Source organism: Saccopteryx bilineata, chromosome 3 (genome assembly GCF_036850765.1).
Source record: "Saccopteryx bilineata isolate mSacBil1 chromosome 3, mSacBil1_pri_phased_curated, whole genome shotgun sequence".
In the NCBI taxonomy this organism is placed as follows: Eukaryota; Metazoa; Chordata; class Mammalia; order Chiroptera; family Emballonuridae; genus Saccopteryx; species Saccopteryx bilineata.
Window position 1 is genome coordinate 129,895,719 of NC_089492.1, and position 27,026 is coordinate 129,922,744.

General features: G+C 38.9%; 1 protein-coding gene across 3 annotated transcripts in view; it reads left to right on the forward strand.

The window, feature by feature from the left end:
• The window catches only part of ALMS1 (ALMS1 centrosome and basal body associated protein), a 220,937-nt gene that overhangs the window by 179,335 nt on the left and 14,576 nt on the right, over positions 1 to 27,026 (forward strand). For all 3 annotated transcript variants that reach the window (XM_066267392.1, XM_066267394.1, XM_066267393.1), the window contains one exon: positions 2,429 to 3,585. In XM_066267392.1, the coding sequence (XP_066123489.1) occupies positions 2,429 to 3,585 (1,157 nt within the window). The remainder of the gene's footprint in view (positions 1 to 2,428; positions 3,586 to 27,026) is intronic.

Below are 27,026 nucleotides of genomic sequence, written 5' to 3' on the forward strand. Positions count from 1 at the left end.
GAAATCAGGGAGCATGATGCCTCAGACAAACTTTGTTCTTCTTTCTCAAGATTGCTTTGATTGTTTAGTCTTTTGTGGTTCCACACAAATTTTAGGAATGTGTTCTAATTCTGTAAATGATATCATTGGAATTTTGATAGGGATTGCATTGAATTTGGATGTTGCTTTTAATAGTATGGACATTTTTCTTTTTTTTTGTATTTTTCTTAAGTTGGAAACGGGGAGTCAGTCAGACAGACTCCCGTATGCGCCCGACCGGGATCCACCCAGCATGCCCACCAGGGGGCGATGCTCTGCCCATCTGGGGTGTTGCTCTGTTGCAACCAGAGCCATTCTAGCACCTGAGGCAGAGGCCACAGAGCCATCTTCAGCGCCCGGGCAAACTTTGCTCCACTGGAGCCTTGGCTGCGGGAGGGGAAGAGAGAGACAGAGAGGAAGGAGAGGGGAAGGGGTGGAGAAGCAGATGGGCGCTTCTCCTGTGTGCCCTGGTGGGGAATTGAACCCGGGACTCCCACATGCCAGGCCGATGCTCTACCACTGAGCCAACCGGCCAGGGCAGTATGGATATTTTAACAATATTAATTCTTCCAATCCATGAGCACAGGCTATATTTTCATTTCTTTGTGTCTTCTTCAACTTCTTTCATCAGTGTCTTAAAGTTTTAGTGTACAGATCTTTTACTCCTTGGTTAAATTTATTCCTAAGTATTTTATTCTTTTTGATACGATTGTAAATGGAATTATTTTTTTAATTTTTCTGACAGTTTAATTTGTTGTTAATGTATAGAAACATAACTGATTTATGTATATTGACTTTATATTCTTCAGCTTTATTGAATTCATCCATTAGTTCTAACAGGTTTTTTTGGTAGTCTTTAGGATCTTCTATAATATATAATACAATGTGATTGCAAATAACAATTTTGCTTTTTCTGTTTTGATTTGGAGGCCTTTTTTTTTTTTGTCTAATAGGACTTTCAGTACTATGTTGAGTAGAAGTGGCCTTATTCCTGATCTTAGAAGAAAAGTATAAAATGTTTTACCTTTGACTATGACATATGGCTTATATTATGTTCAGGTACAATTTCTCTGTACCTATTTTGTTGACAGTTTTTATAATGAAAGGATATTGAATTTTATCAAATGTGTTTTTTATTTTGCATCTATTGAGATGATCATATGATTTTTATCCTTCATTTTGTTAATGTGGTGTATCACATTGATTGATCTGCAAATGTTGAACCATCCTTGCATTCCTGGAATAAATTCCACTCAATCATGTATATGATCCTTTTGTTATACTGTTGAAATGTGTTTGCATCTATGTTCATCAGGGATACTGACTAATAATTTAATTGTAATTCTTTCTCTGGATATCAGGGTAATGCTGGCCTTGTAAAATGAGTTTGGAAGTATTCCCTGCTCTTCTCTCTTTTTGAAAGAGTTTGAGAAGGTTTTATATTAATTCTTTAAATGTTTGTTAGAATTCACCAGTAAAGCCATCTGGTTTTGGCCTTTTGTTCTTTGAGAGGTTTGATTGTCTTTTTATATTTTAGACATAAAAACGGATTTCATGTGTCTGCTATATTCTGGGAAAATTACTTTCAGGATTCCCAGGGTATTTAATAAAAACTCTATTTGCCAATTATCTGTAGTAGTGAAAAGGATTCCATAATTATAAATGTTACTTTGTTGCATATATATGTCTTTGTTTCTACCCATGACTTGGAACTCCACAAATGTATATTGATCCTGTATTACTGTTTACAGTTAGTTTTATGATAGTAAGATGTTATCACATCTAAAAATGCCCATTTTGACATAAAGTAGCGGCTGCCAAAAAGCAAATTTGGAGGATGTTAAATTTTGTGTTAGGTGTCTTTTTCCATGGTAAACAAGATTGGAGGGAAAAAATGTGAAGATGGTTCATGGAAAGGAATTTTAAGAGGCTCTAAAACATAAAGGTTTTTCTTTTTTATCCCTCACATTTAATTACTGATGATGAAATGAATTCTCAGGTTTCTCAGCTTAAAGAGGGGTTTCTCTCAGTTTTATCAAAAGAGTTGAATAAAAAAGCGGGGGGATAGAGAGCACATATCATAATACCCTACACATAGCAAGCAGTTAATACAAAGCAACTGCTATTACAATCCAGAGGACCAATGTACCTTTCTTGAGGTCACATAGCCAGTCTGTGGCAGAATACTGCCCAGAATCCAGGTTTTCTGACCATGAGTCTCTTAAATGTTTTTACCACGCCAGTGTGGTCACTAGCCACAAGACATAAATCCTTTGTTCAGGCAGTGAATTTCCTGAAATTTTATATAAACTGTTCTTTTCTGTTCTGCATGTAAAGAATTAAGTGTGAATACTATTTCTAAAAGGAATGGAAATGTTTTGAAAGCCTTTCATTTTTTTCTCCCTTTCAGAGTCCAGATGTCATTCAGAATTTGAAAACACTACCCATTCTGTGTTCAGGTCAGCCAAGTTTTACTTTCATCATCCAGTCCACCTACCAAGTGATCAAGATTTTTGTCATGAGTCCTTAGGCAGAAGTGTTTTCATGAGACATTCCTGGAAGGATTTCTTTCAGCAACATCCAGACAAACAATATACTTCTCTTCCTTCCCCTTCTCAAAATGAGGAAAAAATGAAGACAGATTATACCAGAATAGAGAGCCTCAGCATCAATGTAAACTTGGAAAACAAAGAAGTGATACATCCTACTAAAAGTCAGGCTAGAGATTATGCAAAATGTGACAAACAAAATAGTGGTCAAAAAAGAGATTTTAAGGTCACCCCAGAGCCCACACCTCAGCACAGTACAAGTTTGAATGAACTCTGGAATAAGTATCAGGAGCGACAGAAGCAACAGAAGACCCCAGGGTTTGGTGACAGGAGAGAACTATCCTTGGTGGAGCGACTTGATCGTTTGGCTAAACTTCTTCAGAATCCCATCACACATTCCCTTGGGCCCTCAGAAAGTACACAGGATGACAGGAGCGGGCAACGAGATGCTAAGGAGTGGAGTGGTAGACAGCAACAACAGAAAAACAAGTTTCAGAAAAAGAAGCAGTGTAAAAGCTTGGAGAAGTGCCATAAAAACATAGCAGGTCTTAAAAAAAGCAAGGAGCATATTACTCATCAAGCTGGAAGATCCAATCAGATTAAAATTGAACAGGTTAAATTTGATAAGTATATTCTGAGAAAACAGCCAGGTTTTTGTTATATAAACACTTCTTCGGATTCCAGACTCTCCGAAGATAGTGACCTGCTCACAGACACTGCCACCAATATCCTTTCTACCACCACTTCTCCAGTGGAATCAGATATTCTCACCCCACCAGATAAAGAAGTAACGTTGCATGAGAGGAGCAGCTCTGTTTCCACCATTGACACTGCCCGATTGATCAAGGCTTTTGGCCATGAAAGAGTGGGTTTGTCACCCAGGCGAATTAAATTATATAGCAGCATCGCCGACCATCAGAGGAGATATATTGAGAAGCGGAACAAGAACAAGAGAAAAGCATTGAGTACTGGTTATCCCCTAATAACTTCTGAACACACCAGAAGGAAACGCATCCAGGTACATGGCTACAAATTACATCAGGGAATGTGACTGCCTTTTTCATGGACCTTTTAGTTAAGCTTTGCGCACATGTGAAGAAAAGCCATTTGCCCTTTCCTCACTATAATACTTAACAACTGGAAAAGAGTGAGAAAGTGTAGTACAGTGCTATTGTGAGTTGTCGTTCTTTTCATAAACACTCATTTACAGATTACCCTTTGGTTGAAGGGCTTTGCTGCTAACTGCAGCAGGATCTGCAAAATATATCCCTGGCACAGGGGCGCTTCGAGTTTAGAATGACCTCCATTCTGAACAGTATTGCCTGGGGTTTTTTTGTTTGTTTGTTATTCGCTGTCATTCAAGAAAATCTGAGTTTCTTTTAAATACACACAATACAATATGATGTTTTTAAAGTAAATGAAGAATTAGAATAAGAGAAAATTATGGAAGCCAGAGGGGTAAGCTACAACATGATTTTTGAAAATAAATAAATGAAAGAATTGGGAGTGATGGGAAGATAAGTTGATGCCAAAGGGAGATAAAATATACCTTGTAGTATTGCTAGAATTTTGTGATTAATCATGAGTCTATAATATAAAACCTAAATTTTCAAAAGCATTACATATTTCTGGTACTAAGACCTGAGAGAAATTTACTCATCTGACCTCATAAAGAAGGCACCCCAGTGTAACAGAGTCCTCAGCAGCGTCCTTCCAGTAGGTTCAATAACAACACCTATAAGGCTAATACAACCTTACTAGGGAGTACTGTAAAGGCAGACAAGAAATGAAGACAATTACTTTGACCCAAGGATAAAATTTAGGGTATATAGAGAAGTGCTTTACAAAGAGTGATGCTTGCAAATGGCTCTTTGGAGTATAGACAGAAAAATATTATATAAATATAAAATTTATATTTTATATATGTTTATAATATGACTACAGTGGTAACATAATTTATAAATACAGGATGGGGCAAATGTAGGTTTACACAAAACAGTTGATTCTTTTATTATTTATTAATGTATTATTTTCTATATGAACAACTGTAAACCTACGTTTGCCCCACCCTGTAAATATCTACTTTGGTAATTTATGCTCAAAAATATTTTATCAGTAGGACCACATGATCAAATAACTTAGAGACCGCTATCCTAGAGGAAAGAAGGCACAAGACGTTCAGACAGTTTAGCATAAATATTTCTCATAATTGAGGTTTCATAGTTATCAAATGACAGTGATAACATATATAAATAGTGCAGTAAGACTTTTTTTTTTAAGTGAAAAAGAATTGGGAATGGCGCAGATTAAGGCTTTTTGTTCCTTAGAGGAGGTGGAAGAAAAGGATCCAGGTAGAAGGATTTTGTATATATAATAAAATACACATGACATAAAGTTTATCATTTTTACCATTTTAAAGTGTACAGTTTAGTGGCACTAAGTACATTCACAATGGTTTATAACCATCACCACTACGTAGTTCAACAACATTTTTATCACCTCAGTGGAAACCTCATACCCATTAAGCAATCTCAATTCCCTCTTCCCAACAGCCTTGACAACAATTTACCTAACTTTCTGTTTCTTTGAGATTACCTTTTCTGGTTATTTTACATAAAGGGAATTATACAATATGTGACCTTTGTGTCAAGCTTCTTTCGCTTTAGCTTAATGTTTTAGAGGTTCAACCATGTCCTAGAATGTATGAGTACATTTCTCCCCCCTTTTGTTTCCAAGTTAGAAGAGGGGAGATAGACTCCCTTATGTGCCCCTACTGGAATTCATCCTGCAACCCCCTCTGGGGCCAATGCTCTGTCCATCTCAGATAATGCTCACATGCAAGCTATTTTTAGTGCCTGAGGCGGAGGCTCCATGGAGTCATCCTTAGCACCTGGGGCCAATGCACTCAAATCAATCGAGCCATGGCTGTTGGTGGAGGAGAGAGAGAGAGAAGGGGAAAGGGTGGAGAAGCAGATGGTCGCTTCTCTTGTGTGCCCTAACCAGGAATTGATCCAGAACATTCACATGCCAGGCTAGCCAGGGCCAACAGGTTTTGTTTTGACAGTTTTTGTCAAGATTTTTGTTCCTAAGAAAGGAACCAAAAGTTGTCACTATTCTGCCAATATTGGTAACATCCTTCCCAGGTAGTTTTGTGTCTTGCCTGCAACGGCTACTGTTCCACTTTCCTGGGTCTGCACTATAAGGAAAACCCATCAGTTTTTCCTGGTGGAGTTTGTGGAGAAATAGCCACCAAAGGGCTACAGACTCCCTCGATTTCTGTAGCCCGCAAGAGCTTTACAGTCTTGTCAATGCATACTTATTCTCCAGCAATTAATCCAGTCTCCAACCTTCTTAATGGTATATAGTTGTGTCTCCTCTAGGTAATCTGGTGTTGGTGCCTCAAATCTCTGCAGGAAATCCAATCTCTTAGATTTGGGATCAGGGTTGACTTCTGATCTTGACTTTTAGATAGCTTCAAGAAAAGTAATGAAATTAAAGTTGGTGTATATATTTTTTTATTTTTTCATTGGTTTGAGAGGATGGGAGAGGAAAAGAGACGGAGGTGGGGAGGGAGGGAGAGAGGGAGAGAGGGAGAGAGAAGCATCAATTTGCCATTACACTTAATTGTTCTATTTAGTTGTACACTCATTGATTGCTTCTTGTACGTGCCCTGACGTATGAACTCATGGCTTTGGCACATCAGGTGGATGCTTTAAACCCCTGGTCAGCAAACTGCAGCTCGCAAGCCACATGGGGCTCTTTGGTCCCTTGAGTGTGGCTCTTCCACGAAATACCACATGTAGACACTACCTCGATAAGGAATGTACCTACCTAAATAGTTTAAGTTTAAAAAATTTGGCTCTCAAAAGAAATTTCAATCGTTGTACTGTTGGTATTTGGCTCTGTTGACTAATGAGTTTGCCGACTAGTGTGAAACCATTTAGTCACCTGGCCAGGGCAAGTTGATATATTTTTGTTGTTATTGTTGGTGGTGGTGGTTATAAAGATGGGATTGCTGCTTTAAATTTTACTGTGTCATGATTAGAAGTTATGCTCAGTAGTTCTATATTCTGTTTTAAGAATATGTACAGAGTTCCTTTGTGGCTTAATGTATGCATAAGTACTCCAGTTGTGTTATAAAGGATGTAGAGTCTTCATACAGAATTTGATATTCTAATTATGTGATTACTAGAAAGCCCGGTGGTCATATGAAATGACCGCTATTCTAGATATTATAAATTGTAATTAAAATGATTTGTGCAAAGGTGTCTGCGAATTCAAACTGAATTACCCAGGGCAGGCGGTGAGGATGCCCCTTTGCTTAGTGCCCCATGGGGTTTCCCCCTTCTACTTGCTTAATTGCTTAAAGTAGAGTGCAATGAAGGAAACCACTGGTGGTACATTTCTTAAGAGCCACCGCTAGCTCAATAAATAAAGGTGATTTAAATAATAAAATGTTAGCCCTGGCCGGTTGGCTCAGCGGTAGAGCGTCGGCCTAGCATGCGGAGGACCAGGGTTCGATTCCTGGCCAGGGCACACAGGAGAAGCGCCCATTTGCTTCTCCACCGCTCCGCCGCGCCTTCCTCTCTGTCTCTCTCTTCCCCTCCCGCAGCCAAGGCTCCATTGGAGCAAAGATGCCCCGGGCGCTGGGGATGGCTCTGTGGCCTCTGCCTCAGGTGCTAGAGTGGCTCTGGTCGCAACATGGCGACACCCAGGATGGGCAGAGCATCGCCCCCTGGTGGGCAGAGCATCACCCCTGGTGGGCGTGCCTGGTGGATCCCGGTTGGGCGCATGCGGGAGTCTGTCTGACTGTCTCTCCCTGTTTCCAGCTTCAGAAAAATGCAAAATAATAATAATAATAATAATAATAAAATGTTAATTCACATGTCAAAGATCTCTTTGTACACAACATTTCTTGTGTAGATCTTTCCATCATTTTTAAGCTCGCCTTGCAGAGGACCATCAATTATTTTTAATTTTACATCCGTTCTTTCACGAACTCTTGAACAGGCAACATAAAGTTGACTGTGTCCAAATGCAGGCTCAGGTAAAAAAATGCCAACACGCTTAAGCGTTTGGCCCTGAGACTTATTGATGGTCATAGCAAAGGCAAGTTTTACAGAAAATTGTCTACGTCTCAATTGAAACGGTAACCCTGTTTGAGATGGAGCCAAATCAATTCTTGGAATGACATGTATTTCACCTTTAGAGGAGCCAAAGACATTTTTCAATTGGAGAACCTCTAGTCTTGTACCATTGCAAAGACCCCTTCTGGTGTTAAGATTTCTTAACAGCATAATAATTGCTCCAATCTTTAACCTCAATTTGTGAGGTGGCATGCCAGAAGGTGGGACTATTTGAATGCCGTGGCAACTTCACCCCATTGGCTAGTACAGTTACGCAAGCAACCAATAAGCTATCGGTGACAAACAGACACTTAAGCCGCATATAATAAAGATATGTAGGGAATAATTTGTTAATTATATTTATGATGTTCTTCCCAAATATTGGTTTTCTTGATCTGTATTTGAAAGTTGATAATCTTTTTGATAATTGAAGGTTTATGTATATATTTATGTTGGGCACAGAAACATAGATGATAGTTTTTATTCACTGTAAATTACACCATAAGTCATACAAAGTAAGATTCATTTTTCATTTTTAACATGTTTTGTCTTTGATTTTGTTTCATACAATGCAATTTTTATTTTATTTTTCTCTTGAGAAACTATGACTTCTATCTTTTTTTTGTTTTTTATAAATTTTTATTAATGTTGATCGGATGACATTAATAATTCAGGGTACATATATTCAAAGAAAACATGTCTAGGTTATCTTGTCATTAAATTATGTTGCATACCCCTCACCCAGAGTCAGATTGTCCTCCGTCACCCTCTGTCTAGTTTTCTCTGTGCCCCTCCCCCTCCCCCTAACTCTCTCCCTCCCTCCCTCCTGCGTCCTCCCTCCCCCCACCCCTGGTAACCACCACTCTCTTGTCCATGTCTCTTAGTCTCGTTTTTATGTTCCACCAATGTATGGAATCATGTAGTTCTTGTTTTTTTCTGATTTACTTATTTCACTCTGTATAATGTTATCAAGATCCCACCATTTTGCTGTAAATGATCTGATGTCATCATTTCTTATGGCTGAGTAGTATTCCATAGTGTATATGTGCCACATCTTCTTTATCCAGTCTTCTATTGAAGGGTTTTTTGGTTGTTTCCATGTCTTGGCCACTGTGAACAGTGCTGCAATGAACATGGGGCTACATGTGTCTTTACGTATCAATGATTCTGAGGTTTTAGGGTATATACCCAGTAGAGGGATTGCTGGGTCATAAGGTAGTTCTATTTGCAGTTTTTTGTGGAACCACCATACTTTCCTCCATAATGGTTGTACTACTTTACATTCCCACCAACAGTGTATGAGGGTTCCTTTTTCTCCACAGCCTCTCCAACATTTGCTATTACCCGTCTTGTTGCTAATAGCTAATCTAACAGGGGTAAGGTGGTATCTCATTGTAGTTTTGATTTACAATGCATTTTTTAAATGTATATTTGCACAGTTGGTCTTTGCCCATCTTTTTATTTTTAGCTTTTCTTAAGTCACTTTTCTCAAGTGTAAATAGCATCTAGATGAATTTGACTTTTTTCCCCCACTCAGTGTGAGGGTTTTCTTTTGAGGGGAATTTAATTCACTTAACTTCAAAGTTATAACAAATATGTTTGGTTAAATTTGATCAACTTTCTTTTTTCCTCTTCTGATATGTTTATTATACAAAATCCCATTTCATACTGAGGGGAATGACCTTTTTATTGTGTTAAAAATACAATATATAAAGTTTATTGTCTTAACTTTTTTTTAAAAACAATATAGGTTGGAGGGACAGATAGGGACAGACAGGAAGGGAGAGAGATGAGAAGCATCAACTCATAGTTGCAATACTTTAGTTGTTCATTGATTCTTTCTCATATGTGCCTTGACTTGAGGGGGAGGCTACAGCAGAGTAAGTGACCCCTTTCTCAAGCCAGCGACCTTGGGCTCAAGCCAGAGACCTTTGGGCTCAAGCCAGCGACCATGTGGTTATGTCTATGATCCCACGCTCAAGCCGGATCAGCCCGCTCTCAAGCTGGCGACCTCAGGGTTTTGATCCTGGGGCCTCCACATCCCTGTCCAATGCTCTACATTTCACCACCTCCTAGTCAGGCATAAGAGTTCTTTATATATCTGAATATTAACCCCATATCAGATGTATGATTTGGAAATCTTTTCCACTCAGTGGGTTGCTCTTTTACTCTGTTGTGTTGATTGTGTCCTTCGATACACAGATATTTTTAATATATTCTTAATTTTTAATTGTTTAAATTTGTATTGATGGGCTCCTAATGGACTATTTTTGTTTATGTTGACTGTACTTTAATGTCATATCCAAGAAATTATTACCAAGTACCATACTTGATGCTTTCTCCTATGTGTTCTTCTAAGAGTTTTATGGTTTTAGGTTTAATGGTTAAGTTTCTGATCCATTTCAAGTTAATTTTTCTATATGGGTTAAGGTAAGGCTCCAACTTAATTCTTTTGCTGTGGATATCCAGTATTACCAGCATCATTTGTTGAGGAGATTGCGCTTTTCTTATTGCATGGTCGTGCACCTTGTCAAGGACCAAAAATCCCTTGACCACTTATCATCTGATCATTTGCACAAGGGTTTATTTCTGGTGTCTCCATTCTAGTCCTTTAATCTATTTTCTTTCTTTTTTTTTTTTTTTGTATCTTTGTATTTTTCTTAAGTTGGAAACAGGGAGGCAGCAGACAGACTACCGCATGCGCCCAACTGGGATCCACCCGGCATGCCCACCAGGGGGCGATGCTCTGCCCATCTGGGGCGTCGCTCTGTTGCAATTAGAGCCACCGCAGCGCCCGAGGCAGAGGCCACAGAGCCATCCTCAGTGCCTGGGCCAACCCTGCTCCAATGGAGCCTCGGCTATGGGAAAGGAAGAGAGAGAGAGGAAGGAGAAGGGGTGGAGAAGCAGATGGGCACTTCTCCTGTTTGCCCCGGTTGGGAATTGAACCCAGGACTCCTGCACTCCAGGCCGACGCTCTACCACTGAGCCAACCGGCCAGGGCCTCTATTTTCTTTCTTTATGCCAGAACCACACTGTTATATTACTTTACCACTGTAATATGTTTTGAAGTCAGGAAGTGGGAATCCTCCAATTTTGTTCTTCCTTTCAAAATTGTTTTGGTTCTTCAGGCTTTCTTACCATTTTTAATGATTTTTTACTCTCTCCAGTCTTTTTTGTTTATTGCTCTTATGATTATTTTTAGTGTCCAAACTTGCTTTTATTAATATAGTTAAACTTTAAAACCATGTCATAAAGTACTATAAACAGAGCCTTTAGATAGAGAAAAAAGCAAATTTAGATATATTAACCCAATTAAAGCATGCAAAAGATCCTATGATAAACACATCAAATAATAATGTTAATGGTACCTAAATTACCCACTTTATATATTATCATAAAAATATTAGTCAACATCAACTTGAAATTTGGTATATGAACTTGATTCCTGATTTCTATATAAGTTATGATGTGATGGTTAACTTTTGCAGGTGTATGGTTAACTTTACTGGTTGTGTTACGTTACAGTACATTTAGAGAAGTTTGGTACTGGCATATATTGTAGTAACTACCTATAATGCAGTAAATAATTCATTTTCCTAACTTCATCTATGAACTTAGAAAGTACTAATGAATTAACATAGGTCACTAAGGAGCCAAAATTCTTTACTATTCACATTTACTTTTTCCATGAAAAGCTTTAAATATAACTAATTAAAAAATAGAGATTTCAAGGCCAAACTTTTCAGCATAATTTATAGAAGCAGATTTAAATAGAAGACTCAATAATAACCAAGCTAATACTAAAAAATACAATTAACTGGGACTTATCTCTCTTTAATACCTTGATATTAAAATATGGTAGCCTTAGCAAGAGGATGAATTGCCATTAAGAGTCTCATAAACACAAGGGACAACCCAAGAGGTGGAAGAATATTCACAAAATTTAAGGTTCGGATTTAAAGGGGTTGACAGTAGTTCATTTTAATGCTTTTTGTTTGTTTGCCATTATAACTCTGAGTGGATACAAACTACTCCAGAGACTTCAGAAAGTAATTCTGCAGAACTAGTGTGGCCATTACCAGGACCATCACACTAAATTTTAGGAAAAGGGTTGCATTGGTTCCAATGAAGTACTACTGCCCTTTTAAAAAGTAGGTGAGTCCATTTTGGAGAGAGTCAACATTGTCCTGTCATTGGTACAGAAAGAATTGAGTTCACTCCATGATCTGCTGACATGGGTCAGACTTTATATGATTTTCTTTGAGTTGATTTGTTTTTCTGATAATTTAGTATCCTTGTCATCTAATTAATTACTGAGCTTAAACCACTCTTCTCTATTACCCTCAGGTATAAAACAGTATCTATTAACTCCATCACATGAAAAATTAAGAAACTGGTTACACTTATCCTATTCTCCCACTTCTCCTCACCCTACCCACATACACATCAGTTTGTTGTGGTAGTATTACTACTACATTGACTAGCTTTATTTCCAAGAGTTAAAACATTTTACTTCCATATTACAAGCAAAATCCCTACTTTATATTAGTTTATGTTTTTAAATATAGGGTCAGTATTTACCATGAGTCTTTTCATATAACTATGAATTTGTTAATTTAAATAATTTTTTTGTTTGGCTAGATTTTTAAACAGTTGTTCAGGCCTGACCTGTGGTGGCGCAGTGGATAAAGCATCGACCTGGAACACTGAGGTCACCGGTTCAAATGAAACCCTCAGCTTGCCTGGTCAAGGCATAAATGGGAGTTGATGCTTCCTGCTCCTCCCACCTTTCTCTCTCTCTCTCCCCTGCCCTCTAAAATAAATAAAACCTTTTAAAAAAAAAGAACTTGATTGGGTATAAAACTTTTGGATAATAATCCTTAATTCAAATTTTGCTCCCCTTAAGTTTAGTGATTGGTATACCTCAGTGTTGGTCAATCTCTATAATTTCTTTATTCTTGAGATAAAATTCACATGCCATATAGTTCAGTCTCTTAAGTGTATAATTCAGTGGGTTTTCATATATTCAGAGAAGGTAAAACCTAGGCAGGCCCCAAATGTTTGTTAATCTTTTCAAAGAACCAACTTTTGGCTTCTTTGATTTCTTTTTTTTTTTTTCTTTTCGATTTCATTCATTTTCATTCTAATAATTTCTTTCTACTTGCTTTAGGTTGTTTGCTCTTCAACTTCTGGTTTTGTGAGGTAGAAGATGAGGTTATAGATTTGAAATCTTTTTTTGTTGTCCCTGGGCTTTAATATAATATTCATTATTTTTTTTTTAGTTGTGTTCATTTTATTAACTGCCTTTTAATCTCCCTCTATTATCTTAGTTTATCTTGGATCTATTCCGTTAGATACATAACTCTTTTTAAAAAAAAATTTCCCCATGAAGGGTTCTGCAGATCTGTACTATATGGTGATGATTTTATAATACTACTTTACTACTTCAAAACATTTTTAAAAAGCCTTTTGAAATAGGAATAGCATTTATTTATTTATTTATTTGGTTTTTGTTAAGCCAGAGAGACAGAGAGAGGGACAGATCTAGACAGACAGACAGGAAGGGAGACAGATGAGAAGCATCATTTCTTTGTTGTGCCACCTTAGTTCATTGATTGCTTTCTCATATGTGCCTTGTGCAGGGAGCTACAACCAAGTCGGTGACCCTTTTCTCAAACCAGCGACCTTGGGCTCAAGCCAGCGACCTGGGACTTCAAACTAATGACCTTTGGCCTCAAGCCAGCAACCATGGGATCATGTCTATGAACCCACGCTCAAGCTGGTGAGACCGCACTCAAGCGGGATGAGCCTGCGCCCAAGCTGGTGACCTCAGGGTTTTGTACCTGGGTCCTCAGTTTCCCAGGCCAATGCTCTATCCACTATGTCACCGCCTGGCCAGGCTCTTTTAAATTTTCTTTAAAGTAAGAATATAAATACTGACTAAAATGAGTAAGCCTTAGAAGATAAATTCTCTTCTTTATTTTTTTCCTTTCTTTCACTTTAATGCTTTACAACATTTAACATAATTCCCTTTTTTGTTCTCAGATTACTGTTTTTGTCTCTGAACAGTGTTGTGGAAACCATCTATGTGCCCACAAGTAATGGAGAGGAATTCTCTATAATATTCTTATTACCTGTTTTCAAGATACTGCTTGAATATTCTTTCCTGGACATGAACTGGAAGACTAATTTTATATGGCTTGTATTCTTTTTCCCTTAGAATTGGGAAAGGCAGGAAGATAGTAGGTGATTCTAGTACTCTGGACAGATACATTAGGTGACAGTTTTATCTGCCATTGTTTCTGAAACTCATAAACTGATGGACACTTTACCAATTGTGGAGGTAAGTAAAATATCTAGTTCTTTAACGGCCTTGGAATTTTGTTACTGTACTAGTTTAGGGTCAGCTGGTGGCAGCTTTCATAGCATTGTTGTGTGAGCAATGATATGACTGAGGTTTTGGGGTTTTTTTTCTAGCAAGTCTTAGTAATGCAACTAATATATTTAGATTTAAGGGATTATTTCCCAGACCTTTTTCTGACTTCTTCCTGGCCAGAAGGGGAATGTATATCATTCTGACTAGGGCAGAGGTGCTCTTTTTGCACGAGGAACATGTCTTCAATTAGAATATTAATCTTTCTCCTGGGCCACTTAGTACGTCAGTGCCTTTTCTGAGATACCAGAAATTTAATTGACTTGCCTTTTACCCTTCTGTATGATCCTGTGTAGGAAGAGTTTTGTGATGGCCCCTTAAGTTTGGTCCCAGTTGTTTCTCCTAACAGTATTTCTGGAATTGTGTGGTATGAGTTGAGTCTCTTCCCTAGATTCTGAATATTCTTTTCAACTTTTTTTGCTTTTTGTTTGTGTCTTCCAGTTACTAAAGAAGAGGTCCGTTAAGCCTATCTTTATGCCATCATATTTTCTAAAATTCATCTATTTTATCTGTTTCTCTATCTTTTATATTGGGTTTCTTCCTTTTCTGTAGGCTTCATCTCAACTAGAATATGCTTATGTCTTTCCTCATCATGGGCTGTGGATGACTTAACTGTCAGGACAGCTTCTGTTGGTGCTTCTACTTTTTGCTATCTTTTTATTAAAAAATATTTTGTCAAAAAAGATAATTCTTTATTTCCATTGAGTATAAGGTAAAAAGATAACTAAATATAAAGAATTCAGATAATATAGAAAGTATAAAGAAATCACCCATAATTCTTACCATCTTGAAACAGTCATGATTAACTTTTTCTTAATTAAGCTTGCAGGTTTTTATTTTGTGATTCCTGCACCTACTGCTTATGTTGGATCTGCTTTTACTATGTCCATGTTCTAATGTAGCTAAATACCCTATGAAGAGACCTCAATAAGAGTAGAATATGAGAGCTTTATTAATGTTCAATTAAATATTTACCAGTGTTCCTTACATTTTTATAAAGTGGGCTGATTTCATATCAGTCTTTACAATCATGCTCATATATGGAGACAACAGTCAAAAGAATGAAATCATATTATGTGTATTGTTTTGAACCTCAACACTTAATATATCATAGATGTCTTTCTATGTCAAATACAGTTTTATGTAGTCTTTTTAATAGCTTTATGGATTTCATTGTATAAATATAGTATTTAATCAGTTATCTATTATTCCTAATATTTAAATTATTTTGAAATTTTTTATCATAATCTGCACTCAGATGAATAGTCATGTTACATCTTTATGAATATTCTTGTTTCCTTGAGATACATTTCTAAACATGGAATTTCTGGGTTACTAAGTATACACATTAAAAATGTTTATCACACACTGCTAAGTTGTACTGAAATGCTGAATCAAATATTTTTTCCCCAGTTATATATAATAATACCTTGAGCAGTAACTGGCAATAGCTCTAAAATTAGAAATTATCTGTAGCCACCCATCCCTGATTGTGCCCTCCTAGGATTTTTACAAATACATGTTCACACCAGAAAGTATGAGGGTACATGTTTCTTCATTCCTTCCCAACTATGGGTAATATCAGTCTTTTTAATATTTGCTAATCTGATGTGTGAGAAAACTCATTACTTTAAATCGTATTTTTTGTGTGTGACAGACAGAGGGATAGATAGGGACAGACAGACAGGAAGGAAGAGAGATGAGAAGCATCAATTCTTCGTTGCGGCACCTTAGTTGTTCATCGATTGCTTTCTCATATTGCCTTGACCGGGGGCTCCAGCAGAGCAAGTGACCCCTTGCTCAAGCCAGTGACCTTGGGCTCAAGCTGGAGACCTCAGGGTTTCAAACCTGGGTCCTCATACCAGTCTGATGCTCTATCCACTGCTCCATCGCCTGGTCAGGCTAAATTGCTTTTTTAAAATATTCAGTTCTAAGGATTGTCATTTACATTTCTTATTTTGAGAATTACTTTCTTTTAACTTTTGATTCATTTTTCTCTGAAGACCTTTTTCTTATTAACTATATTGTATTAATATTATAATACAGGCACACCTTAGAGATATTGCATGTTCAGTTCCAGACCATGGCAATAAAGCAAATATCATAGTGAAGTAAGTCATAAGAATGACTTTGGTTTCCCAGTGCATGTAAAGGTATCTTTATACTGTAGCCTAATAAGTGGGACTTCTAAGTGTAGTCTACTAAGTCAGTATATCTGAAAAGACAATGTACGTAACTTAATTTAAAAATACTTTATTGCTAAAAAATGCTAACCATCGGCTAAGCCTTCAGTGAGTCCCAATCTTTTTACTGGGGAGGGTTTTGCCCCAGTGTTGATGGCTTCTGACTGATCGATATAGTGGTTGCTGAGGGTTGGCATGACTGGCAATTTCTTAAAATAAGACAACAGTGAAATTCATTGCATTCATTGACTCTTTTCTGAACATTTCTCTGTAGCATGTAATGCTTTTTGGTAGCATTTTACCTACAGTAGAACTTCTTTCAGAATTGGAGTGAATCCTCAAACCCTGCTGCTGCTTTTATCAATGAATTTGATGTAATATTTTAAATTCTTTGTTGTCACTCCAGCAATCTTCACCTTCACAGTATCTTCACCAGGAGTAGATTCTATCTTGAGAAACCTTTCTTTGCTCATCCGCAAGAAGCAACTCCTCATTGGTTCAAGTTTGATCATGAGATTGCAGCAACCAGTCACGTCTTCAGGCTCCACTTCTAATTCTAATTCTCTTTTGTTTTTTACACCATATCTGTAGTTAATTCCTTCACTGACTTCTTGAATTCCTAAGTCATTCATGAATTTTGGAATCAACCTCTCCCAAACTACTATTAATGTTGATGTTTGACCTTTCCATGAACCACAAATGTTCTCAATGACATCTAGAATAATGAATCCTTTCCAGAAGGTTTTCAATTTACTTTGCCCTTATCCATCAGAGAAAATCCCTGTCTATGGAACCTATAACTTTATGAAATATATTTCTTAAGTAATAAGACTTGTTACTAAAGTTGAAATTACTCTTTGTTCTCTGGGCTGCAGAATGGTGTGTCAGTGGGCATGAAAACAACATTAAAGTCATTATACATCTCCATCAGAGCTCTTAAGTGACCAGATTCTTTGTCAGTGAGCTGTATTATTTTAAAAGTAATCTTCTTTTTCTGAGCTTAGCTCTCAACAGTGGGCTTAAAAAATATTGAGTAAACCATGTTGCAAATAGAGGTGCTGTCATACAGGCTTTGTTTCATTTATAGAGCACAGACAGTAGATTTAGCATGATTTCTAAAGGCCTTAGGGTTTCTGGTGGTAAATAAGCATTATCTTCAACCTAGCAGCTGCATTAACCCCTAACAAGAGAGTCAACCTGCCCTTTGAAGCCAGTGTTGGTCAAATAAGTTTGTAATATGATATATATGTTTGCTTGCTTATAGTTTGTATTGGGTGTCGGGGACAGGCTGTAAGCAGGCCAGGTCGTTATAGCCTAAGGCTTAGTTTTAAGACTAAGCTTTTCCCCACACCCTTGACTAATTGCATGATGTGGGATGGTGCACTCTCATGAAGAATCCCATTATGCCTCAGATAAGTGACTTTGTATCAGAGACTTTATTTGTATATTGGATTAAAGGTTTTGATTTCTACACTATGAAATGGGGGCAGACCAGGAGCTTGCTCTCTCTTGGTTCCTGAGATTAGCATTAGAGGAGAGAGCAGAGAAAAGCCAGGTGGAGGAGAGGAGAGGCAGCCAAGATGGCAGAATGCTGAAGGAGAAGCCAGTTGGTACAGTTTGTGCAGAGAAGAGATGGGGAACAGAGATGAATAAGGCTAGTGAGCTAGAAACCTTTGATTCTAGGAAACTTAGATAAGACAGGAGCTTTGTGAGCACTAAATGAGTGGATCTGGGAGCCCAGTGTGTGTTTTTGCCCACCGAGTGCCATTGTTTTATTACAATCTGTTCAAATCAAATGCAAACCTGCAGGGGCCAGGTGGCTGTGATGGTGGCCATGGCTACTGGCCTTACAGCCAGCAATCAACTTCTCTGTAGGTGTGGAAGTCTTAGGTTGTATCTTCTTCTTTTTTTTTTTTTTTAACAGAGACAGAGAGAGAGAGGGATAGATAGTCACAGACAGGAACGGAGAGAGATGAGAAGCATCCATCATCAGTTTTTCATTGTGGCACTTTAGTTGTTCATTGATTGCTTTCTCATATGTGCCTTGACTGTGGGGCTACAGCAGACCGAGTAACCCCTTGCTCAAGCCAGCGACCTTGGGTCCAAGCAGTGAGCTTTGCTCAAACCAGATGAGCCAGCGCTCAAGGTGGCGACCTTGGGGTCTCAAACCTTGGTCCTCCGCATCCCAGTCCAATGCTCCATCCTCTGCGCCATTGCCTGGTCAGGCTTAGGTTGTATCTTCCAGTATAATGTTCTTTTGTCAATATTGCAAATCTGTTGTTTAATATAGCCATCTTCATTAATTATCTCTGCTAGATGCCTCCACTTGTACATCAGCACTTGCTGTTTCACTTTACAGTTTTATGTCATGGAGATGGCTTTTATCCTTAGTTCTCATGAACCAAACTCTGCTAGCTTTAAGCTTTTTTATCTGCAACTTTCTCACCTCTCTTAGCCTTTGTAGAATTGAAGAGAGTTAGAGCATTGCTCTGGATTATGTTTTGGCTTAAGGGAATGCTGTAGCTGGTGTGGTCTCACCAGAAAAATTTTCTCCATTTCAGCAGTAAGGCTATTTTGTTTTCTTAGCATTCCTGTGTTCATTGGAGTAGCACTTTTAATTTCCTTTGAGAGATTTTTTTTTTTTACATTCACAATGTGACTGGTGCAATGTAGGCAATCACCCATCTATCCTTGAACCCTCTATGACAGGGGTCCCCAAACTTTTTACACAGGGGGCCAGTTCACTCAGACCATTGGAGGGCCGGACTATAAAAAAAACTATGAACAAATCCCTATGCACACTGCACATATCTTATTTTAAAGTAAAAAAACAAAACAGGAACAAATACAATATTAAAAAAAAAGAACAAGTAAATTTAAATCAACAAACTGACTAGTATTTCAATGGGAACTATGGGCCTGCTTTTGGCTAATGAGATGGTTCCATATTTGTCACTGCTAGCCGTAACAAGTGATATGACGCGCTTCCAGAGCCCTGACGCATGCATTAAGCTTCACCGGAAGTAGTATTGTATGTGAGCAACGCTGCGCTTTGCGTCTTTCACTGACCACCAATGAAAGAGGTGCCCCTTCCGGAAGTGTGGCGGGGGCCGGATAAATGGCCTCAGAGGGCTGCAGTTTGGGGACCCCTGCTCTATGACTTGGATTGGGGAACTTTAGTTAAAAACCATGAGTGGCCCTGGCCGGTTGGCTCAGCGGTAGAGCGTCGGCCTAGCGTGCGGAGGACCCGGGTTCGATTCCCGGCCAGGGCACACAGGAGAAGCGCCCATTTGCTTCTCCACCCCTCCGCCGCGCTTTCCTCTCTGTCTCTCTCTTCCCCTCCCGCAGCCAAGGCTCCATTGGAGCAGAGATGGCCCGGGCGCTGGGGATGGCTCTGTGGCCTCTGCCTCAGGCGCTAGAGTGGCTCTGGTCGCAATATGGCGATGCCCAGGATGGGCAGAGCATCGCCCCCTGGTGGGCAGAGCGTCGCCCCTGGTGGGCGTGCCGGGTGGATCCCGGTCGGGCGCATGCGGGAGTCTGTCTGACTGTCTCTCCCCGTTTCCAGCTTCAGAAAAATGAAAAAATGAAAAAACAACAACAAAAACAAAACAAAACAAAAAAAAACCATGAGTGAATGTCTCTTGGATGCAAACACCAAGAAATTGTGAGTGAGTGACCTTTGTGCAGACACAAAGGAATGCATGAGAATTGGCTTTAGAAAATTAGCCTAGAGGTTCTAGACTGCCCCTTCCTTTGTGCTTGTTAATTAGCAAAAGAAAAAGAATGTGAAGACCCAAATTATCACTTTCTCCTTGTAAGCAAATGGCCATTAGTCATTCTTTCCCCTTATCACCTGGCCTCCCTCCCTTGTAATCCTGTTACCTCTGTTCTGCTTCTGATCAATAAAAGCTGAGGGGAAGGAGATTCAGGAGGTCTTCTTTGCCTCCCTTGGTAGGCCTCCCCCTCTTCCTCTTGACATAAGTTTGTGTCTTGAGTAGGTTTCTTCCAAATGACACTGGTAGAACCCAGCGGGCTGGAGTGCTACAGTGCAAGAGACATAGCTTTCAGCCTATCTCAGCTTTCAGCATGCCTTCCTCACTGAGCTTAATAATTCCTAGCTTTTGATTTAAAGTGAGAGACCTGCAGCTCTTTCATTTAAACTCTAGAGGCCATTGTAGGGTTGCTAATTAACCTGATTTCAGTATTGTTGTGCATCAGGTACTAAGGAGGCCCAAGGATAGGGAAAAAGATGAGTGAACCACTGGTCATTGGAGCAATCAGAATACACACATTTATTAAGTGTGCTGTCTTATATGGGTGATGTTCATTGTGTCCAAAAACAATTACAAAAGTAACATCAGATTACTGATCACAGATCACCAAAACAAAATTTAGTAACTATGAAAAAGTTTGAAATATTGCAAGAATAATCAAAATATGACAGAGAGATGAACTGAGGAAATGCTACTGGAAAAATGGCACTGATAGGCTTGCTTGACGCAGGATTGCCACAGACCCGCAGTTTGCAATAAACAGTGTTTGCAGATTTTAATCAAGCAAAGGACAATAAAATGAGATTTGCCTTTAGTCTTGTTATATACTCAAATTTTTATTTCTTTGTTCCACACTGAAAAAGATCTTCTCAAACTCAAGGTCATTTAAAAAATATTCTTCGGTTTTTCTTTTAGTACTTTCTTTAGGGTAGAGAGCAACACACTTAAACTATTGCTCCACATGGACTTTATTTTTGCGTGTGAGGTATGATTTTATTTTATGTTCAGCTAATTGTCAATAGAAATTTTTAAATAAAATTATATTCCTAAATTTACTAGAAAAGTCTAATATTCTTTTAAGCTGGACTATAATCAGTTGGACTTTATTATTAGCCATAGTTCTTTTGAAATTTCTACTCAAAAACAGTTCAAAACAACTGAAATAGTATGCTAAATTATCAAAATAAAGAGTTCTAAAGACAAAACTAATTGACCAAAATGTGAAGCCATTCTATTTATTAAACTTGAAACTAGATCAGAACATCCAACTGAAAATATCTAACATACATAGATATGTCAGAGTGAAATAAAGATTTTAGAATCATCATGTAGAGATGGTCATAATCTTCATAAATATTAAAGCCAAGAGGAAAGATTGGAGAGAATGCAGAGGAAGAAAAAGGGAGCAGGAGGTACTTCCAGACCATAATTTTCCAACCTGATAGACAATCCCCTGAGACCCATGTCATCCAGCTCTGCCACCCCCTACAAGCTTTTCATGCCACTTATTAACTTGGTTTGCCCATATCTATTAATGACTTGCTTCATTATTTTCCCTACCCCCAACCCTGCCATTATCTAGGAAACTTTTTTATCCTGTCCACTTTTCTTGAACTCAGTTCACATTTTAACTATCCAGTCTTATGATCATATGTTAAATTTTGGCATCATGCAGAATCATTCCATTCGTATAACAGAATAAATTTTCTAAGAATGTATTATGCAGACACAGTTTTAATTTTCTGGGGAAGATTTTTCATAATTGCTATCTATTATACATGCTGAAATAAACGACCAGTTCTGATTTTCTGTTGGTGAATATTAGTTAACTGAGTTCCTGCTTTTTTAAGCTTTAATTTTGTCTCTAGGAATTAAAACTGTGTGAAAATGCTATTTTGTTTTTTATTTATTTTTTTTTTTATTATTTATTTATTTATTTATTTTTTATTCATTTTAGAGAGGAGAGGGAGAGACAGAGAGAGAGAGAGGAGAGATAGAGAGAGAGAAGGGGGAGGAGCTGGAAGCATCAACTCCCATATGTGCCTTGACCAGGCAAGCCCAGGGTTTCGAACCGGCAACCTCAGCATTTCCAGGTCGACGCTTTATCCACTGCGCCACCACAGGTCAGGCGAAAATGCTATTTTGAATGAAACTTTGTGATTGTGTCTCCCTTTACTGGTTAGTAAATTTTATTATTGAAACCACAGTTGCCAATTTGATCTGCACATAACAAAAAACTTTTCACAAGAAAAAAAATGGCCTGACCAGGCAGTGGCGCAGTGGATAGAGCGTCAGACTGGGATGCAGAAGACCCAGGTTCAAGACCCCGAGGTCACCAGCTTGAGCGCAAGCTCATCTGGTTTGAGCAAAGTTCACCAGCTTGGACCCAAGGTTGCTGGCTTGAGCAAGGGGTCACTTGGTCTGCTGTAGCCCCATGGTCAAGGCACATATGAGAAATCAATCAATGAACAACTAAAAGTGCCACAATGAAAAAAAAACTGATGATTGATACTTCTCATCTCTCTGCGTTCCTGTCTGTCTATCCCTATCTATCCCTCTCTCTGACTCTCACTCTGTCTCTGTAAAAAAAAAAAACCAAAAAAAAAAAAAAAAATTTTTTTTTTTTTTGTTTTTTTTTTTTTTGTTTTTTTTTACAGAGGCAGAGATAGACAGGGACAGACAGACAGGAACGGAGAGAGATGAGAAGCATCAATCATCAGTTTCTCGTTGCGCGTTGCGACTTCTTAGTTGTTCATTGATTGCTTTCTCACATGTGCCTTGACCGTGGGCCTTCAGCAGACCGAGTAACCCCCTGCTGGAGCCAGCGACCTTGGGTCCAAGCTAGTGAACTCTTTGCTCAAGCCAGATGAGCCCGCGCTCAAGCTGGCGACCTCGGGGTCTCGAACCTGGGTCCTTCCGCATCCCAGTTTGACGCTCCATCCACTGTGCCACCACCTGGTCAGGCAAAAAATGTCTTTTGATACCATCTACTGTATTTCTAATTTTGACTCAGTCTTTGTGAATCTCTGGTCCTAACCTTGAGCGGTTATAAATGAATGGACATAAATCCATTCCTCTGGGGGGAAAACAAAATATCTCCCTGTGGTCCCCTGACTGCCAGAAGGTCAGCAATAGTCCTTTCTCCACGAAGGATAGCCACATCGTCATGCAAGAAAACATGGCCTTTTCCCCTATATTAGATATGCTTTTCTATTTCCACCTAAAAGAGTAAATTTTTAATTGAAAAGCTTTTTTTCCCCTGGATCTATCTGATGGTGTTTGATCAACAAATGTGGGAATGAGTCTCACATTTTAGTTAAAATAAAAAGTACTACAAAAAGCCTGAAACATCTCTGAGATGATGGCAGTTAACTTGCTTTTCCCAGTGTGGAATAAGGCATCAGCAGGTGAGTTTGCTCTCATAATAATAGAAATTAAAACAGAATCAGCCAGCCAGCATGTAGCACCTTCCAAGACTCAACAACAAAGCTAAGCCTTAAACCATGGTAGCTGATAATGTTAGTTAACTTGTAGTCACTTAAAAATCTTTTTTTTTTCTACAGAGACAGAGAGTCAGAGAGAGGGATAGACAGGAACAGACAGGAATGGAGAGATGAGAAGCATCAATCACTAGTTTTTCGTTGCGCATTGCGACACCTTAGTTGTTCATTGATTGCTTTCTCATACGTGCCTTGACCGCAGGCCTTCAGCAGACCGAGTAACCCCTTGCTCGAGCCAAAGACCTTGGGCTCAAGCTGGTGAGCTTTGCTCAAATCAGATGAGCTTGCGCTCAAGCTGGCGACCTCGGGGTCTCGAACCTGGGTCTTCCGCATTCCAGTCCGACGCTCTATCCACTGCGCCACCGCCCGGTCAGGCACTTAAAAAATCTTTATGTGTAAACCTCATTGCAGAGAACTAAGTGGGCTGACCCACACCTGGCTAATACCAGGTCCTGAGGAATGATGCTATCATTAGAGGAAATACTTGAACCTGTCCCATGGACCAAAGAAAGTGACCTGTTGTGGTTTACAGACACCATCTGTAAATGAATTCAGCAAAAATGATCTATCCCATGGTGGGTTCTCAGCACAAATTGTCAAACAATGCAGACCTGTGCATTGTGATTGTTATGACTCTCTGGAAGTCAACATGGCATGATTGTGTGATTCTCATTGTTTGCACATGGTTCTAACCATAGTGTGTGTGTAGTGTTTCATCATAACATACATCCAGCACCACATTTTTGTTAGGACTGTCTCTTCTTTATTATGTTAAAATGACACTTGGTCACCTTCTATTGTTCTTGTATTCAGTAACAGAGAAGATGCAGAGCCGTAGAACATGAGGAGTTTTTCTGTCTAAATAAGGCTTCATAATCTACATGTATTTCAGTTGGTATACATGAATAAATTCATTTTTACAGCTTTCTTGAGATTTTTCACATATTATAAAATTCACATGTAAAGTTGAATAAGTTTTACCTGACCAGGCAGTGGCGCAGTGGATAGAGCGTCAAACTGGGATGCAGAGGACCCAGGTTCGAAACTCCAAGGTCGCCAGCTGGAGCGCGAACTCATCAGGTTTGAGCACAGCTCACCAGCTTGAGCACGGTGTTGCTGGCTCGAGCCTAAGGTCGCTGACTTGAGCAAGGAGTCACTTGCTCTGCTGTAACCTTCCCCACCCCAGTCAAGGCACATATGAGAAAGCAATTGATGAACAGCTAAAGTGTTGCAACAAAGGATTGATGATGTTTCTCATCTCTCTCCCTTCCTGTCTGTCCCTATCTGTCCCTCTCTCTGTCTCTGTCAAAAAGAAAAATGTTGAGTGAGTTTTAGTGTGTGCATGGTGTTGTGCACCATCACCCCAATCTAATTTTAAAACATTTTCAACACTCCCCAAAACACTGTACACATTAGCAATCATTCCTTATTTCGTCCAAACTCCCACCCTTGCCGCAGCCCCGGCTGCGGTCACTAATTATGTACTTTCTCCATAGATTTTCTTATTCTGGACATTTCATTTAAGTGGAATCGTACAATATGGTTCTTTTGTGACAGGTTTTTTTTGCTTAATGTTTTCAAGGTTCGGCTATACTGTAGCTTGTAATCATTCCTTTTTATTACCAAATAATCCTATTCTATTGTATGAATATACCATGTTTTATTTATCCAGACATCAGTTAATGGACATTTGGATTTCTTCCACTTTTTGGCTACTATTAACATAGCTGCTGTGAACATTCATGTACATGTTTTTATGTGGATGTTTTTTGTGCTTGTGCCTAGGAGTTGGATATATGCTGGGTCATATGTAACTATATTTTAACCATTGAGGGTCTACTGGACTATTATCTGGCAGGCATCCCCAAACTACGGCCCGCGGGCCGCATGAGGCCCCCTGAGGCCATTTATCCGGTCCCCCACCACACTTCCGGAAGGGGCACCTCTTTCATTGGTGGTCAGTGAGAAGAACACTGTATGTGGCGGCTCTCCAACGGTCTGAGGGACAGTGAACTGGCCCTCTGTGTAAAAAGTTTGGGGACCCCTGAAAGTATTCTCACCATTTTGCATTCTCACAGCATTGTATGTGGGTTCTAATTTCTCCATATCCTTGAAAACATTTGGGTTTTTTTTTGTTTGTTTTTTAATTTAATGCAGTGACATTGATAAATCAGGGTACATATGTTGAGAGAAAACATCTCTAGATTATTTTGACATTTGATTGTGCTGTATACCCCTCCCCCAAAGTTAAATTGTCTTCTGTCACCTTCTATCTGGTTTTCTCTGTGCCCCTCCCCTCCCCCAACCCCTCTCTCCTTCTTCACCCCATTCCCCCTCCCCCCACCCTCCACCCCTGTTGCCATCACATTCTTGTTCATGTCTCTGAGTCTCATTTTTATGTCCCTTCTATGTATGGCTTCATATAGTTCTTAGTTTTTTTTTCTGATTTACTTATTTCACTCCGTATAATGTTATCAAGGTCCATCCATGTTATTGTAAATGATCCGATGTCATCATTTTTTATGGCTGAGTAGTATTCCATAGTATATATGTACCAAAGCTTTTTAATCCACATGTCCTCTGACGGACACTTGGGCTGTTTCCAGATCTTTGCTATTGTGAACAATGCTGCCACAAACATGGGGTGCATTTCTCCATTTGGAGCTGTTCTATGGTGTCCTTGGGGTATATTCCTAAAAGTGGGATAGCTGGGTCAAAAGGCAGTTCGATTTTCAGTTTTTTCAGGAATCTCAACACTGTTTTCCACAGTGGCTGCACCAGTCTGCATTCCCACCAGCAGTGCAGGAGAGTTCCCTTTTCTCCACATCCTCGCCAGCACTTATTCTGTGTTGTTTTGTTGATGAGCGCCATTCTGACTGTGTGAGATGATATCTCATTGTGGTTTTAATTTGCATTTCTCTAATGATTAGTGATGTTGAGCATTTTTTCATATGCCTATTGGCCATCTGTATGTCCTCTTTGGAGAAGTGTCTATTCATCTCTTTTGCCCATTTTTGGATTGGATTGTTTGTCTTCCTGGTGTTGAGCTTTACAAGTTCTTTATAAATTTTGGTTATTAACCCCTTATCAGACGTATTGTCAAATATGTTCTCCCATTGTGTAGTTTGTCTTTTTATTCTGTTCTTGTTGTCTTTAGCTGTGCAAAAGCTATTTAGTTTGATATAGTCCCATATGTTTATCCTGTCTTTTATTTCCCTTGCCCGTGGAGATAAATCAGCAAATATATTGCTGCGAGAAATATCAGAGAACTTACTGCCTATGTTTTCTTCTAAGATGCTTATGGTTTCACGGCCTACATTTAAGTCTTTTATCCATTTTGAGTTTATTTTTGTGAGTGGTGTAAGCCGGTGATCTAGTTTCATTTTTTTGCAGGTAGCTGTCCAATTTTCCCAACACCATTTGTTAAAGAGGCTGTCTTTACTC